Source organism: Notechis scutatus, chromosome 2 (genome assembly GCF_049901735.1).
Source record: "Notechis scutatus isolate UNSWTSFEM ecotype Mainland chromosome 2, rNotScu1.2, whole genome shotgun sequence".
NCBI lineage: Eukaryota > Metazoa > Chordata > Lepidosauria > Squamata > Elapidae > Notechis > Notechis scutatus.
In genome coordinates, this window is record NC_142010.1 from 66,180,561 (window position 1) to 66,198,900 (window position 18,340).

Sequence of the window (18,340 nt, forward strand, 5' to 3'; positions counted from 1 at the left end):
TTAAATACCATCATTTAAAATACATATTTCAATATGAATTCTGAAGTAGATACCTTTCAAAAAGATATATGAATGATGTGGAAACATCATAGAGCAGAATTATAAAAAAAAAAAGATGGCATGAAATGGAAGTAGAATCATCTGTTCATAGGACAGCTCTCCAAAGAGAGGAAAGAATTATTAATAGCATTTTTATCACCATTGTTCAGTCTCAGAAAAGAAGTTATTGGTTTTGGTTTTAAGCTAGTCCCATCGCAACCTGTTCTCATTCTTGCTGCAGTTTTTAAAAAGGCAAACAGTGAGTGAAAGCTGGCCTTTTGGGAGTAAAGACAAAATTTGTTCATTTTATTTTAAACAGCCCATTTGGTTTTTTTACTTTAATTATGTAGATCGTACACATGGATTAACAATGGTATGTCTTTGAATTTAGCTGCAGCATGTCTATTATTTTGTATGCTTTTATTTAGTAATTTGCCTCTGTTCTATGGGATTTCTTAAGCCATCCGAATTCACCTGTATACGTAGCTATGTCGCCATAATGTGGCTGCTTTCTATCATGCCATGTTTTGTGTATCTAGCTATGGTGGTTTGTAAATCATTTACATACTGTATTTAAACACTTTCTATGTGGCTTTCAAGAATAGGATAGGATAAGATAGGATAATTCTTATTGGCCAAGTGTGATTGGACACACAAGGATAAGCTCTCAGTGTACATGCAAGCAACAAGTGATAAATCATGAACATAAATAATAATCATAAATCATAAGGTACAATACCCAGTGTCAGCTGGTGCTCCATTCAAAATCCAAGAAAGAAATACTTAAACTCCATTAATCAGAGAAAAGATATCTTTTACTGGAAATCAAGTGGTAGCAACAAAAGAATTCTGAATCTGAGAAAATGGGCGCGTAAATCACATATACAAAGTAATGGCAACGTTCCCATCCCCAATAGTTCAACTGGCTCATCCAATTAAAAGTTGTGTATATCATCATGTGGGCATCTCCAGGTGGTGATGAGGCCTCTGTCCGTTGACCTTGACATATTTTGATAAAGAGTTGCAGCTGCGCATAGCATAGGATAGAAACCTAAGCAAGAATCTCTCCCCCCCCCAGCTTATACAGTTCTGGTTTGTAACACCTCCAGCTTACTTCCCATAACCATTCCCCCATCCTCCCCCCCGTTACTTATGACAGCCGAAAGATGCAAAGGAAAGGGAGAAAATCTTGAAGGCTGACACCCAGTGATACTCATAGGGTACTAAATAAAAGTAATCAGTATGAATCATAAAAAATCTTGTGTATACTTAAGTAGATTTTCAAGTAATAGATTGCAACAAAATTGCTTCTAAACATAGAATAGCTTTTCTGGTCTACGGAAACCCTAGTTCAGTTATCTCTCTCCATGCACTACCTCCAAGCATTTTTCTTTTGGAACTGATCATACTGTTCATGCAGCTACATCAATAAGCATCTTTCATGGCAAGTATACTCTGGTGTTTCTACAATATATTTCCAAATGATATATCTACATGATACTGATCAGAAGAAATGTGGAGTGTCCCTGGTTTAGTATGATGAGCTATTCAACAGACTATGACTTAACAGCAAAAGCCAAAAGGAAAAGTGGTGGAGTTGCAGCTTCTTCTGGGGAATCTCCTCCAGACATACACCCTGGCATTGTTCCTTCACCCCATCAATAAAATCCAATCACAAACTCAGCCCACTATCAGCCTGCCTCAAAAGAGTCTCCCAAAGTTTTGTGATAATTCCCCAGGGACCCATGGTCCTATGTGATATTTGGACCCAACTAATATTTAGGAACCCCTATCATGGTGGAAAATCTTCCTGGATCTTGCACTATATTTATCACACCTATTTCTTTTAATCTACAGGAGGAAGATATTGAATATTATGACTCCAAGGCTGATACAGAATATGTAAGTATCTTCCAGTTGCATTGCTTTTGTTTTACACAGTAAATGGATTCTGTATTAATTTCTGTAGGGTTTACTTTGCTATAGTTGTTCAAAGCTTACATTCATTTAACGGGCTTAAGATGGTGAAAAATAAGTTGTGGAGCTGCAAACCTGCAGCTCTTCTTCATCAATTGGTAATGGAAAGGAAGTTGTAAACACTTAACTACATTTCAACAAGGAGAAATTTCAAAGAACAGAAGTAGGACAAAAAATTGCTCATCGGTCTTGGTGATTTCAGGGAGATGCGTTGGAGAACAGAACAAGAATATATATTTGTAAGTTTTGTTACATTTTGAAATGGATTCAGTTTTATTTCATGGTTTAAATTCCCATTGCTTCCTTGCTTGGTTAACCTAGTTCAGGTTTTTTATTTTGCTGGTTTTGGTTTTGATTTATTTTTTTTGTCACTTGCTCTCTATTCTTCAGCTCAGAAGTGCTAAAATCTTCCTGCGTAATCTTATCCAATATCATAACAATAAATGTACTTTCCAGGGTAAGGAATGCTGAAATAAGAGAAATTTAAGCATAGAATACCATAGTGAAACCTTAAGAAAAGAGGACAAGATTTAGATGCTAAAACAAAACCATCCATCATTGTTAGTTGATTGAAAATATATACTGTCATTGTTGCTTACATCAAATACTGCATTCACACTGAAATCCTGTATCTGGGAATAAATCCAGCAGTCCCAAAAGAGATTTGCTTTTAACAAGAAAAGTATAAGGTTACACTATGAAGCTTCAAAAGTTTTATATTTATATGAGTTCATGTATATAAAAACTGCTAACTTGCAGTCGCCAAAAAATACCCCACCTTCTTTCTTTGTAATTAAAATACAAATTTAGAAGCTATTGACTACTTGTCCATTCATTACCGTAAGCTAGATATATCTGTTTCTATCTCCTTGAGTGCTAAAGAGATGCTGTGGCAATATGTTTGGTCTCCTGCAAATGTTTGTCATGTGATTGTCTCATCTACACTCTCTTCTCTCATTAAGCTACCCAAAAGTGATATCATCTATCAAAAAAAGATGGATCTTCGAGGAGTCCGTGCTGCTCTCTCAACTTGGTTGTATTCTTGCAGACGTTTCATTACCCAAACTGGGCAACGTCAGCAATGCTTGATGGTGTTACCTAGTTTGGGTAATGAAGCATCTGCAAGAAAACAACCAAGTTCAGAAAGCAGCAAGGACTTCTCATTTCAGCCGTGAGCTACAAATATTTTCCTTTATTAAATGGATCTTTATATAAGTGGTTGATTAATTAGATCTTTTCACAAAGTTTGCATCAGGTTACATTTCCTGGGATGTAGTGAAGCTACAGTGATATATTACAAGCAGTAACACAATGACAGAGTTGGAAGGAACCTTGGAGGACTTCTAGTCTAACCTCCTTCTCAAACAATAAATCGTATATGATTTCAGACAAATGATTGTCTAATCTCTTCTTAAAAGAAATCTTATTTAGATCCAGTCTTGTGTGTGCGTGTGTGTGCTTTATTGTTAGTGTTGACTCCTGGCCACCACCTGAATTAGTCCCTGCAGTTTTCTTGGTAAGTTTTTGGGAAGTTATTTGCTATTACCTGCTTTCTAGGACTGAGAGTAAATGACTAGAACTCACAGTCTCCAATTTCCAGCCTGATGCCTTAACCATTACATAATAATACATAATAATGAGCTGTCCATTGATATGTTTTTTGGCAGTTTAGATATACTTCCTTATTTACATGGAGATTCTAAAACAGCTTTTCCAGTCTGAACAATTCTGAGATATGCAGATTTCAAATATCAGAATTTTCAATAATGGCCAACCTAACTGAGGAATCCTAGGAACTGAAGTCCATGTATCTAGAGGGTACTCATGGGAGATGTCCCTAAAAATTGAGAGGGGGCTCTAAAAGTTTTGGTTCTCAAGTGCTGAGATAATAGTTGGCCCCACTCCATGCTCACTTCATAATACCGACAAGCTATCAAACAAAGACTGAAGAAGCCAGGTGCACTTTGCTAGAGAAAGTCATTTTGCTTCCTGGGTAAGTTTCTAAAATTAAAGCTAGCATCTGAAATTCAAATGAAGAGCAAACATCTAATTAGAGACAGAATCTAATTCTCTACCCTCCTCCCGGCACAGCCATCCCGTAATTCTGGCAATCAGAACGTTAAGTATAAACTAGAGAGCTTCGGTTCCCCAAGGAAATAGGCCTTTGCTAGTTACTACGTGCAATATGAACACTTGGAGAGAATGCTGCTCAAAATTACTCCCAAGTATCCACTCCTGGCTTAACTCACTCCAGAGCTGACTGCATTTCATTGGCTATGGAGTGCTTTTGGAATAGTTCAAATCTTTCAGGGCAGAGAAAAAAAGAATTCCTATGCAAAAGCAGGAACAGAGGTTGTCCGTTGCCAGCTTGGTGAGAAGATGCAAACCACTGATCTCTCCATTGAGAAAGCTGCTGTCCTTAAGCTTCATAATGTTAGTGGAAGACTAACGGGGTTCCTACAATTTGCAGGCTGGACTATAAAATTAACATTATTCATCCAGTTATATGTCATGATTGAGTTGGTATCACTTCTTCATGTACAATGGATTGCTTCTGAGATTTGTTTCATTTATGTTTTTATAAATGAAAAATGTGGAATCCTAGACAGTAGGAATCGAAAACGTGGAATCCTAGGCAGTAAAGAAAGTTCATAGAAAATATAGTTGCAGAAATTGAGGTCACTCTATAACCAGAGGAACATTATATCAAGAGAGAAGAGACCAATATTCTACATGTCCAATTTGGTAATTATAGACAAGGAACAGGGTTGGGACACCAAATCAAACACAGACTGAAATTTGAAGGATCAGCCCATTTTCTTAGGAGAACAATGAAGCTAGAAGGCTATAAAATGGAATCGTATGTTCTCAGATTTCTATCAGAAAAAGTCATAGCTGATAACTGCAGCAGTATAGAAGGTTAATGCTAAAGCTACTCTTATGGGCTAGATCAGGGGTCGCCAACCTTTTGGACCTCAGGGATCACCAAACTCATTATTTTAAACCCTGTGGACCACTAATATGAATTTTGATTGACGTGGCTTACTGACGTTAGTGGGAGGGAGAGGGGGAGGAGGAAGGGGAGTGGGAGAGAGAGAAAGAAGAATCTGATCTAACCTCAGAGGGCTGGTGATGTTCTCTCTCTCTCTCTCTCTCTCTCTCTCTCTCTCACACACACACACACACACACACACACACCAAGGCAGCTACATTCCTAGCCTACTTTTGAGCTCCATTTTCAGAGGGAGGGGGGGGAAAGAGACCTGATCTAACCTCAAGGGCTGGTGATTTTCTTTCTTTCTCTCCCTCCCCCCCTCCAAGGCAGCTACATTCCTAGCCTGCTTTTTTTTATAAAGATTTTTTTTATTTTTAGACAAACATACACAAACAAAACATAAAAACATAAAACCATCTTCCAATTACGTACATACAGCGTGTCAATTGGTTACAATTTTTTTGTGCATCTTCTCCATAGTCCTCAGTTACAATTGTCTGTATATATTCTCATATTATCAATCAAATATTTCTGAATACATTATTATCATTGTTAATCATTCATTTGACTATACTATTATTCCTTCATGTTATGCGAGATGTTCCATATTTTAAAATTGATTTATATTATCACAATTCATATTATCATCCTAAATCCATCAAGTAATAATACATCTTTATATTATATTCTATGTAATTCTATTCTCCTTATATTGTAAAATTCTACATATTTCATTACCATATTTTATTTTCTAACCATTGATAAAATAGATCCCAAATCTTATAAAATTGTTTATCTTCTTGTTCTCTAATTTCAAATGTCAATTTACTCATTTCAGCACATTCCATTATTTTCTTAATAACTTCCTCCTGCATTGGTATTTTCTCATTTTTCCAATTTTTAGCAAATACAGTCCTAGCCACTGTTAATACATTTACAATCAAATATTTCAATTCCCTACTGTATATTTCAGGTAAGATTCCCAATAAAAATATCTCTGGTTTCAAGTCTATGTGTTTCTTTGTCATTTTTTTCCAACCATGTGTGGATTTTAGTGCAATATCTTTTAGCTTCTGCACATGTCCACCACATATGGTAATATGAACCTGGTATCTGATGACATTTCCAACATTTTTCAGATTTGTTCGTGAACATTCTTGCTATTCTTGTTGGGGGTAGGTGCCACCTGTAAAACATCTTATACAATTTTTCTTTATATGCTGTTGACATTGTCATTTTATAATTTTTTGACCACACTTTTTGCCATTTATCTAAATCAATCCCATATCCAAATTTTTCCCCCCAAGCAATCATTGTTTCTTTAACTTGTTCTTGTTCTAGCTTAATTTCTAATAAATGTCCATACAGTTTTTTAATCACCTTTTCATCAGTACCTATCAAAATTTTATCTAAGTCAGTCAGTTTATCATAAAAACCTTCTGTTTTAAAATCTTTATCATATCTAGAGCATATTTGCACATATGAAAACCAATTCATCTTTATACCTTGTTCTTCCAACGCTTGCATAGATTTAAGTTCACCCTTTTCATTCAATATTTCACCATATCTAACTGTTTGTTCCTTTTTATATGTTATTGGATAAGAAAATGCTTCAATAGCCCATAACAAGACTGGAATTTTTAAATAGCATTGCTTTTCAGTCTTCTCCCAGTTTAATAATAAAGCCTCACTTATATAATGTCTCCTGTGTTTTAGTTCCCTTGTACCACAGGAAAGCATGCCACCCTAACAACAAATCATGTCCTTCTAATGTCAATAATCTAGTATTTCTTAGTGTTATCCATTCCTTAACCCACATCAGGTTTGTTGCTTGATAATATAACTCCCAGTTAAGCAGGCTAAATCCTCCTCTTATTCTGGCATCTTGCAACAGTTTTAATTTTATTCTCGCTTTCTTTCCCTGCCATATATACTTCAACACTATTTTATGTAAATCTTCAAAGTAGTCTTTCCCTTGCCTAATTGGAATTGTCTGAAACAGATATAAAATTCTAGGTAGTATAATCATCTTAATTGTTGATATTCTCCCTATTAGTGATAATTGTAAATTTTCCCATTTTGCCAAATCAGTCGCAATATGTTGTTTGAGTTTAAGATAGTTATTCTCTTTAAGTGTACTACATCTTGCTGTCAAATGTATCCCCAAGTACTTAACCTTATTTGTGACCTGGATCTTCAAAGCATCTGCCAATTCTTCCTTTTGTCTTACTAACATTTTCTTTGTCAAGATCTTCATTTTATCTTTATTTATTTTCATACCAGATACTTTTCCATATGCCTCTATCTTTTCTATCAATTTAAATGCTGTTTCTAATGGATTCTCTGAAATAAAAACCAGGTCATCTGCAAATGCTTGCAGTTTAAATTCTTCCTTTTTAATTTTCATCCCTTTTATATCTTTTTCTTCTCTAATATTTCTATTTAACACTTCCAAAGTTAACACAAACAACAGAGGTGACAGTGGGCAACCCTTGTCTTGTCCCTTTCCTTATATCAATAGAATCTGTCAATTCTCCCTCTATCAATACCTTTGCTGTTTGTTTATGATATATAGCTTTTATGGCTTGAGTAAATTTCTTACCAAAGCCCATCTGATCCAGCTATAATAACATGAATCACCAGTTCACATTGTCGAAGGCTTTCTGTGCATCTAAAAATATCAAAGCCATTTGTTTTTCAGGATGTGCCTCAGTATTCCAAAGTATCCAGAATTATTCTCATATTATCTTTAATTTGTCTCTTTGGCAGAAACCCATTTTGATATTCCTAGCCTGCTTTTGAGCTCCGTTCTCAGGCTTCATGCAAGGAAAGTAGCAGAAGTCTTTCTTTCTCCCCCCCAAACTCTGCCAGAAATGAGTCTTTGCCGTGCAGCCTCTTGGAGCAGGGTCCCGAAGACTCATTTCTGGCAGAGTTTGGGGGAGAGAAAGACTTCTGCTGCTTTCTGTGCATGCAGCCAAAAGCAGAAGAAGAAAGAAGCAGAAGAAGCAACCCGGTGGCCAGGCAAGTTCCTCCCTCCGCCCTTTCCCCCCTTCCCTCACTACCTCGTGTTGTTCCGAATGCAAGCGATGCAAGCCTTGTATTCCCCCACAGCCTGGATTAATTGCTTTGGGGGGTGCTCTGGGGGTGACATTGCTCTGCGGACCACCAAAATTTTCTCACGGACCACCAGTGGGCCACAGCGCACCAGTTGGCGGCCACTGGGCTAAATAAACCCAGGTCTACCCCAAATTAAGGAATTACAGGGTCGTAAAAAGGTAGTCAGATAAGTTTTATACTGGAGTTGGACGTTGTCTCAAAACTGTTTTACAGGAATGCCTACAAAAGTTAATTATTAGGTTTATTTCACAAACATAAATATAAAGAGGGTAAAAGGAGGATGGAGAAGAGACAAGACAATCTTTTATCTAAACTCCTTATTCAGTTCCTAAAATTTGATCAAGTCTCTTTCCACACACACACAATTTTTACTGTTCATTTCATTAAAAACTCACCTGTGCAAGGGAATCTAACACTATCTTCTAAGTTAGAAACCTCCATCCTCTGAAAACAATCTCATCTTCTCTGTTTGTTCTCATCCACTTTCTTCATTATGATTTTTTTCTCATTTGTGTTCAGCCTTGCTTGAATTCCTCAGCCGATGACTGTGCCTTTGAATGCAAAACCTGTAGCATGCCAGACCAGAGCTGTTACTCCTGCTGCTACTACTACTATTAGTCTAATTTGCTTCCCCCATCCCCCTCTCCATGTTTTTGCACAAAGATGTGCATAATCATTAGCAGTTTAGAACACATGGCAATAAATCTCTATTCTTGCTGTGCCTATTCCCTTGCTGTTGAAAATTTATGGAGCTATAAAGGGCAAAAATATAAGAGTTCCTAGAGAAACACTGCTTGCAGTTGATTTGGTTTAATAATAAATAGATTTCTAAGGTCAGCCAACATTATTGATATAATTTAGGCCTTATTTCCTATAAAACAGTAGTTATTGTACTCTCTATATCTTGCATCAATCTGCATTTGAACGTCTGCTAGTATTTCTATTTACAAATTAATTCTTCCCCTCAGCTCCTCTATCAGTGCTAAATAAGGGTTTATTGTTATTTTCTGCTGAACGTTGGCACAGGCAGGAAAAAAGCACATTTCCCTGCTAGCCTTCTAGGTCCTTGGCTGATTTTCCCTTAAAACAACATTCATCTGGGAAGCTTATCCACCCCCTTTAAACTATAGCTGGAAAGATAACATTGATGAAGACCAAATAGTAAATAGTCATGTTTCCTAACATGCTGTACTTCAGAATTCTTCAAACTGTGTTTCATAGAACCCTGGGGTTCCTCAAGATCTTAATGGGGTTCTATGTGAGTCTAAGGCCTTTTTAAAAAGTTCATTCAAACACAGCCAATTGTCAGTCACTAGAGTTTTAACTCTGAAAATCAGATGTGTATTGTAATGGGAGAAACCCCAGAATCACAGCACAGAATAAGGCATAAGCCAGAAATCACCCCAGACATTCTTCAAGGAGCCTGCATTAGCAGGCCTTCACCTTTACTTGCTACAGAGAACAATGTTTCTTAAGAATACTTAAGGATAAACTCCCTAAACCTTTAAAATTAATCAGACTTGTGACAATCCATGAATAATAAAATTCTAAATAGGGGGAAAGAAGAGCAAATTAGTTTCAGCTAGGAGAGATTCGTTTTTTATTTATTTATTTACTTATGATGGCAATGAATGTTATTCCAACAAAATCCAACAAACGTAGAAAAAACTATGATGAGGATGGCATTGATGATGCAATTAGAAAGATACTGAATAGAACTAAATATAAATGACCTAGCCCTTTCATTTTTGTTTGCATCCATTTTGCAATTTAAATAGAGCATGATCACCCTGAAATGAAGTTAATTCAATGAAGTCAAGGCAATGTTTATTCAGTAAAACTGATTTTATTCTAGAAGCTTATGGGAAATATAAATGTGGAGAGAAATAGAAATGAGATTCCTATTCACTGGACTGGTTTTTCATTCCACTGCCATTCTGATTATGAACTTCTTAAAAAGATTAATTTTTTAAAAGTGATAAGGAGTCTCATTATTTATACAAGAGAACTCACATATTTTATGTTTGTTTTAAAAATCCACTTTACTCATTCATCCAACAGAGAGGACTTCAGTGTTTATTCACAGAATAGTGTTCAAATTAACTGACATTCTCTTCTGGATTCCCCTGAAAGAAGATGAGAAAATTAAGATTATTTCTCTCATAACTCGTATTATAATTGTAGAGTTGTTTAAGACAGTGTATAAATTGTAACAAAGGCAAAATCCCCTAGGACAAAATTAAGCTGCCCCCTTCCATTGATAATACTGAAGCTGCATTGATTTTCATGGACATCATAAATAGTATCCTTTGTTTACTGTACATGACCAATTAATTTCCTGGAATGTTAAAAAGTAATAAGCATTATTTCTCAGTGGAACCTTTTGTGGTTGAACAGATGCAATTCTAAATAGATCTTTGTATTTATGATTTTAAAGAATCTGGTCCCTTTAAACCATATAGCATTCCAATTCTCTTTTCTAATAAAAATAAAATGGTTTGTGATTGGTTCATTTTATGGCATTTTATGATCTCTCTTGTTGGTACAAACGCTCAGCTGTTAGAAGAAATCAAAAAGACAAAATATGGAAGCTTTGATCCTTACATACCAGTTCCAAAAATTGAAAGTAACAACTTAGGGACTTTTCAATTTTTTCTGCAATCAGAAAAAAACAACCCTAGTTGTTTCTATCTTTCGGGGGAGATATACCTTGGGAAGGAAAGGTGAAGGAAAGTCAAACTGATATTTTCATTCAAATAAAAGCCTTATAAATCTTGAGTGTCTTCCCCAAGATGTTAATTCTTTACTGTCTGCATTTTTATGTTGCATGTCATTTTATAATTTGTGTGTTGTTTTTTGTAATGCCTATGTTGCAACTACTGAAACTGAACTTTGAAATGGAAAACTGGTAGAGGAAGAAAGGGACTTAATCTTTTTCATTTCTTTTCTGTTGACCCTACCCCACTCTTGCAAGAAAGATATAGAAGGATAAGAATAAATAGGGCTATGTTCTCTTAGGGAATAAAAGACATTGTTTGAGGGGCTTATATCCAGCAAGAAAGCGCTAGGGAAAACCATTTAAAAGCCTCTTTATCCAGTATCAACCTCCATACTGCATCCTTATACAATCATATAATTGCCCATTTTGTTATATCCAGAAAGTTCCTGCAGGCTTATGCATGTTTACTGGAAAATCTAAGTAAACTGTAATTTGTTATAACTGGGCAGTGAAGATATGATGTAAATGAAGTAACTTTGCCTCCATATTTCCAGTACAGTGGGTGTGGATGAAGAGCAGCAGTGCAGGAAAAAGAGGAAGAGAAATTGCTAAGAAATTGAGCAAATGGGTGTTACTATATGGCTTTTCCCCTCCATTTCACTTCTTATAATGGAGTTTAAAATGCAAAGCACATGAACTGTGATTTTTTTTTATACAAATTTTATTTGGGTTTTCACAAAACATAATACAAGTAAAATTTCTTTTTTTGAGAATAGCATGGTCCCAGGTTATCACTTCTCCATACAGACACAAATTCAATTTCATATTCATCTTTGTGTTCTATTCCATATCTTATTACTATTTTAACCTTTTCTCAATATATATAACTGAGTTTAGAATTTAGAAAGGAATGAGATAATTAAAACTAAGATTGAGAAAACTAAGGGAAGGGAGCACATGAACTGTGATTGATGCATTAGAGACCAAGGAGTATGTGAAGCAATGCAAATGGTTTCCATGCAAGCTTTGGGAGCTTATAAACTACGCTGCTGAGAGTAAGAGCCATTGGAGCTGCCAATGCCTGTTTTTGCAGATGGTGTTCATAAATGGGATCAACTCCATGACGCCCAGATAGGTGCCTTAGAATTACAGATTAATATTGTCATAAAAATATAATCATCTTTATTTATTTTTATCACATTTCTGTACTAACCATCTCACCAAAGTGACCTTGGATGGTTTACAAAAACCACAATTTGATATTTATACTCGACCAATGAGAAACACACACACACTCACAACACACACACACACACACACATGTATATTATATGTTTATGTGTGTCTGCATTTACGTATACACATAAAGGCTTTCCCAATAAATCATAGCATTTGGCTATGCTGCTAATGACATACCATGTGCAGACACACTAGTCAGAATGTAAATAGTTCATGTGTTGGGGACTGTGTGAGTTACAGCCAGTCTAGTAAGCTACAGAAGAGACATAAACAGCCCCGGGGCTATTAATGAAGATCAAAGCATATTTTAGAAGGAAGAAGGAAGATCCATGAAGGGCCCTCTTTGCTAGAGGGTGACTTGAAGCAGCCTGCCTCAGTCAGCAAATTCCCAAGCGTGGAGGCATCAAGACTACATCAAGGAAAGAACAAAGGGAAGAGCAAAGGAAGGAATGAAGAAAGGATAAGTGAAGTGTTCAAAGGCATTGCCAATGAAAAGCAGATAGATTTTGCACTCCTAGGCTTCACTAGGAAAAGGTAAATCAGTACTTTGGTTTCACATTCCAGGAAAAAGCCGGTTAAGCAACTCACGGAGACCTCAGCTTAATGCGTTTGTTCATAAATGAGGAGGAGAGGCGTGCTTATTCATTTTCCAAGATCCTGTGACTTAATCCTGTATTTCCTGCATTAAACCTGTTTAATGAAATGTGTATCTTGTTTCCCTGGTCATGCGCTGCCTGACACTTGGGAATGGCTTCTGTAATCATACAAATATGGCCTTTGTTTTGCCTTTGTTTCCTTTGAGAAATAAGAAGCTATCACATTGCTTGATTTTATGTTCAAACTGTTGCCCTCACTAGAGAAAATTTGCTAAGGAGAAAAAGATGCTATGTACAGATTTGTAGTATGCCAGAGCCCTCCAACTAAAAAAAAGGAAACAAGAGGCATTTTTATATGACCACTATTTTCACTCCCTGAACCTTCCTAAGTACTTTGACACTGCTTCACTGCCACAGTGCAGGAAACACAAGACTGACATGTGTCAAACAGTGCTTCCTCCAACTAACCAAGAGGAAAACTCAGGAAATGCCATTTAATTAGTATTCTATCTTATGAGCTGCTGGGTGTCTTGGAGAAACCAAAACCCTTCCTTTCCCACTCTTTTAAAAAAGGACTTTAAAAAAATGCTGTTCCCCAAGTGTTAATATAATGGAAAGCCATAGATTGCTTAGAGGACAAAGATAGTTTGCTGATGGTGGGGGAGGAAATGACCAAATATCGAACAAGCTTGACACTATCATCAAGTTACATTTAAAAGCATGATCATTATACCATGTTGGCTACAATTAAGTGCATTTCTGTAATCATAGCTTGCATGGGTCATAGTAGATGGAGTGTAGGAAGGGGAGAGGAAAGTTCTAAGCATCAAAGATAGGCACAAGAACATCCATTTCTTTTAAATGTTTGATTGGTTCAGACTGGCTTGTGCATTTGCATATTCCTCTCTATCCTGTATCCCAGTGCACTGTGTTGGTATTACATATGTAATAGTCATTGACTTGCAAGATAACTATATTTTACAAATCCTTTGAAGTTTCGGTTGTCCTTGTGGCATATCTGACATGTCAGAAGTATTCATTATTATTAATAGAGAATAGTCCATGTTGCATGGATATGACCAAGTTTGCTTATTTAGTCCATACCTTCTACATTTTAATTCTAAAAAATGAACTCTTACATTAACTAAACCCATAATGAGTATCAAAGATCAATATTTGTGGGGGGCCTGGTGAGACTTATGGCATGGGGAGGAATGAGGCTTGATCTACAAGAGGAATAAATGGTAAATAGCATGAATTAACCAATCAAATAAAAAGGAAAATAGGCACATTTTATGTGACATTAAAAGAAAGGGGAAGCATACAATAAATCTGAATGAAGAAGGTCTTGTTGTGCATAGTGAGTTGATTAATACACGCACAGAGATGATAGTGTAGATTTAATTATGAATGAAAGGGCAAAAATGTATTTCAGAAAGTATGAATTTGTTATCAAGATTCTTACAGGTATATGTGAAAATAGGATTTCCTAAGATGGTGATGCTCCAAGTTACACTTCAGAGAACAATGATAATAAAAGAAATAGAAATGACACTTCAGGAAAATTATGCCATAATTTGAATGAATGTGATCCAAGAGAAAAGTTATTCTATTGAGGGGCAAAAATGGATAGATGAAACTCAAACATGATAATCAAACATGAACTCAAATGATCAAGGTACTTGTAGATCCAAGAATTAATCAGATACTGACAATTGATTATTTTCTTGGAAAAGGTTTGCTTATTTCAAATAAATGGTTTAAGTGTACCCATACCCATAGCAAAGGAATAAATATGAAGCCAAAAACATGACGCATACAATTGTGATGAAAGATTGAGAGAATTAGTATAAATATAGGGGTATTAGGAGATTCTGAATGTGCAGAAGATTCTGACTAGGGAATTCTGGGAATTGAAGTCCAGACATCTTAAAATTGCCAAGGTTGCAAAACACTGATCTAATAGTTAAGACACTAGACTAGGAGCAAGGAAGCCTGAGTTCTAGTCTTGCCTTAAGCACAAAGCCAGCTGGGGGATTTTAGCTAGACAGTTTCACTTAGCTCTCGGAAAAAGACAGTGGAAACCATACAGAAAATGTTGCAAAGAAAACTGCAGAGAGTTGTCCATGGAATCATTAGGAGTCAACACTGACTTAAGGGCACAATAAATAAATACATATTCCCTACAGGGCCACTTCCATCAACAGCATACCCATAATGCGTTCCCTTTTTCTTGTTCCATTCTCCAACTGGCGTTGAATGGAGTAGAGTTCTCTAATATGGAGGAAAGCTAGAGGAGAACGATCGGTAGGAAATTTTAAATAGATTTTCTTTAGAAGGAAACATTCAGCTCCCAGCATTATTAATAATTCGTCATGTGGGGAGAGCAAGCAGAACTGTTCATCTGCCTCTGGCTGCAATTCCAGGTGTGTGAGGGTGGGGGGGAAATGCTACTTGACCAATGCTGAATCTGACAAAATTCTGAATGAAGGCAGTCATCATCCGCTAGCTGCTTCCTTGTCATCTCTATAAACCTATATGCCATTATCTAATTACAAAATAGTCATCCAGATAAGGTAGTTTGTGTGGTTTATTCCAGGGATGTGCTCCAGTACAAACGTTCAGAAGTGGCAGTATGTAATATGCAAATACATTCTTTTAAATTCTGTCCTTAATAGGAATGCATTTTTGCTGTTTTATAAAAAGATGTAAGTTCAGTGGCACTTTGAACATAGGAGCAGGAAACCACCACATCTTACTGAATCTTTAAGCAAAGGTAATAAAAGGAAGGCAATCAATTAACAGAAAACAGAAATAAGCCAATTCCTCATACCAATTTAGAATTTTACTCTTCTATTTTCAGTCATCTTGTATTTTTAAGTGCTCAGGAGTGCAATCCAGTTTCTTAAAATCAGTATCTGAAGAGGAAAGGACTGGATAGGAAAAGGTATCTTTCTACCAAAGGCATTTATAAAGCCCACAGGCATAACCTTAAATGGGGCAGTGGTGGAACTGAGGCACCCTTCTATCCATGAGTAAAAAGATTTTTCATTCATTGGAGTCTTTGCCAATCTGGAACTAATGAAATTTATTTTCTCTTCTTCCCTTTCTCCATTCAAACCAAAGCAAGGATTGGAGTGTGGATGGGTGTGAAAAAATAAGACTGACCCATGTGCCTCTCTAGCTCCGGCTGTAGAAATGCAAGAGAATGGCTTACTTTTCTCAGTGCACTTAAAGTATCACTGAAGATTGGGGTCCAATTCCTCTAGAAAGGGTTGAGGGTTTTGGGGGGTTTTTTAGTTTTCTATTTATTTATTTATTTTTGTCAATTGCTTACAAGATAATAGGTATAAGTAAAAACATAGTTATGAATACAAGGATGCATATAAGAAAAAAAAAAAGAAACAATAGGACAGCGATGGTAGGCATGTTGGTGCGCTTATGCACGCCCCCTACAGATCTCTTAAGAAAGGGGTGAGGTCAATAGTAGACAGTCTAAGGTTAAAGTTTTTGGGGTTTGGGGAAGAAACCACAGAGTCAGGTAGAATATTCCAGACATTGACCACTCTGTTGCTGAAGTTGTATTTCCTTCAATCAAATTTGGTGCAATTAACCTTGAGTTTGTATCTATTGTGTGCTGTTGTATTGTTATAGTTGAAGGTGAAGTATTCATTTACAGGTAGGACATTGTAATGTATGATTTTATATACTATACTTAGATCGGACCAAAGGCGGCATAGTTCTAGGTTTTCTAGGTCTAGAAATTCAAGTCTGGTGGCATAAGGTATTCTGCAACGAGTAGAGGAGTGGAGAACTCTTCTTCTGAAATATTTCTGGACTTTCTCAACTGTATTAATATCAGATACGTAATGAGCTGTATTCGAGTATTGGTCTAGCAAATGTTTTGTATGCTCTAGTTAGTAGTGTAATATTACCAGAGAAAAAGCTACGTAAGATTAGGTCAACAACTCTTAACACCTTTTTGGCTATGTAGTTACAGTGGGCTCTAGCACTTAGATCATTAGAGATGAGAACTCCGAGATCCTTGACAGAGTTTGGATCATCAACAAGGTCTTAACTATTCAGCCTGTATTTTATTTTCTGATTTTTTTTTTCCAATATGTAGGACAGAGCATTTATTTGTTGAGATTTGAAGTTACTATTTGTTTGACCATTTTGATACATAGTCAAGGTCTTTTTGAAGGATAGCAGTATTGTCTGTGGTGTTGAATAGCTTTACATTTATTTATTTATTTATTTATTTTGATTTGCCAATTGTTTACAAGATAATAAGTATAAGTGTATACATAGTTGTGAATACATGAAATGGGTACATATAAGAAAAATAAAAGAAGAATAAGAGAAACAATAGGACAGGGACGGTAGGCACGTTGGTGCGCTTATGCCCCCTACAGACATCATCATCAGCTAAGAGAACGCAGTTGCTCTTGATATGATCACAGAGGTCATTTATGTAGAGTATGAAAAGAGATGGTCCTAGAACACTGCCTTGGGGATACCACTGTTGACAGGTACAGAATTTGATAGGATGCTCCCAATTTTGACCATTTGTTGTCTGTTTGACAGGAATGCTTCTATCCAGTTATGCAGGTGTCCAGAGATACTGTAAGATTTTAGTTTTAGGAGTAGTTTGTCATGTACCATTTACAGTAGTCTATGTAGATTGTGTCTATTGCTTTTCCCTGATCGAGTTGTGTAGTCCGTATGTTTTTGCAGTGTAAGAGTTGCAGATTACATGATAGTTTTTTCCTGAAATCAAATTGTTTATTAGAGAGTAGGTTGTTGTTTCTAAGTGGAAGATGATGGATTGCTTAATAATTGATCCCATGACTTTACAGGTGACACAGCATAAAGAGATTGGTCTGTAATTTTCAACTAGGCTGGGGTCTCCCTTTTGGAAGATGGGGATGACCGTGGCTTGTGACCATAGTTTTGGCAAGGAGCTGGTCCTGAAAGATTTTTCAAAGATTATGCTTAGCGGTTCGGCTATGGCAGTGGATAGCTTTTTTAAGAAGTAGGCTCATATTCCATCTGGTCCAATAGATAGAGATGGTTTTAGATTACATAGTGCTTTTTCAACATTGTCTTCTGTAAAATTGATATGTATTAGTTCATTGTAGTTGTCTGTGGTTCGACTAGGAAATACTAGGCATGATCCATTGCTGTTTACAAATACTGAGCCAAAGAATGGGTTAAAGAGGTTGGCTTTAATAGTGTCATCATTGCAGCCTTTACCATTAGGTCCTTTCAGGGGTGGGACGAACCTTGAGTCTTTTAGTTTGTTGTTTACAAAATTATAGAAAGCACAGGTGGAATTGGTGCGTAGAAGGTTTTCTTCTTGTTTAATATGATAATTGGTGCATTCAGTTTTTATCTGGTGGCATAAATTTGTGTATCAGCTTTTGAAGTTAGCAACGTGATCAGATTTGTTTTTCCGCCAAAGTGATTTCTTTTTGGATTGAAGCTTCCTTATTGTTATGGGTAATTTGTTTTTTTCTGGTTTTGGGAGTTGTTAATGGTACATATAGTTTGATGGCTCTTTTGACTTCAAGTAAAAATATGTTGCAATGGTCTTCTACAGTATTGCACCCAGAGAATAGAAATTGCCAATCAAGGGATCATAGTTGCCTTTTTTGA

At 36.3% G+C, this 18,340-nt stretch overlaps 1 protein-coding gene across 2 annotated transcripts in view; it reads left to right on the plus strand.

Annotated features, from left to right (window-relative positions):
- CACNA2D2 (calcium voltage-gated channel auxiliary subunit alpha2delta 2) overlaps window positions 1-18,340 on the plus strand; it is a 681,501-nt gene that overhangs the window by 468,920 nt on the left and 194,241 nt on the right. For both annotated transcript variants that reach the window (XM_087954963.1, XM_087954964.1), the window contains exon 5: window positions 1,897-1,941. In XM_087954963.1, the coding sequence (XP_087811089.1) occupies window positions 1,897-1,941 (45 nt within the window). The remainder of the gene's footprint in view (window positions 1-1,896; window positions 1,942-18,340) is intronic.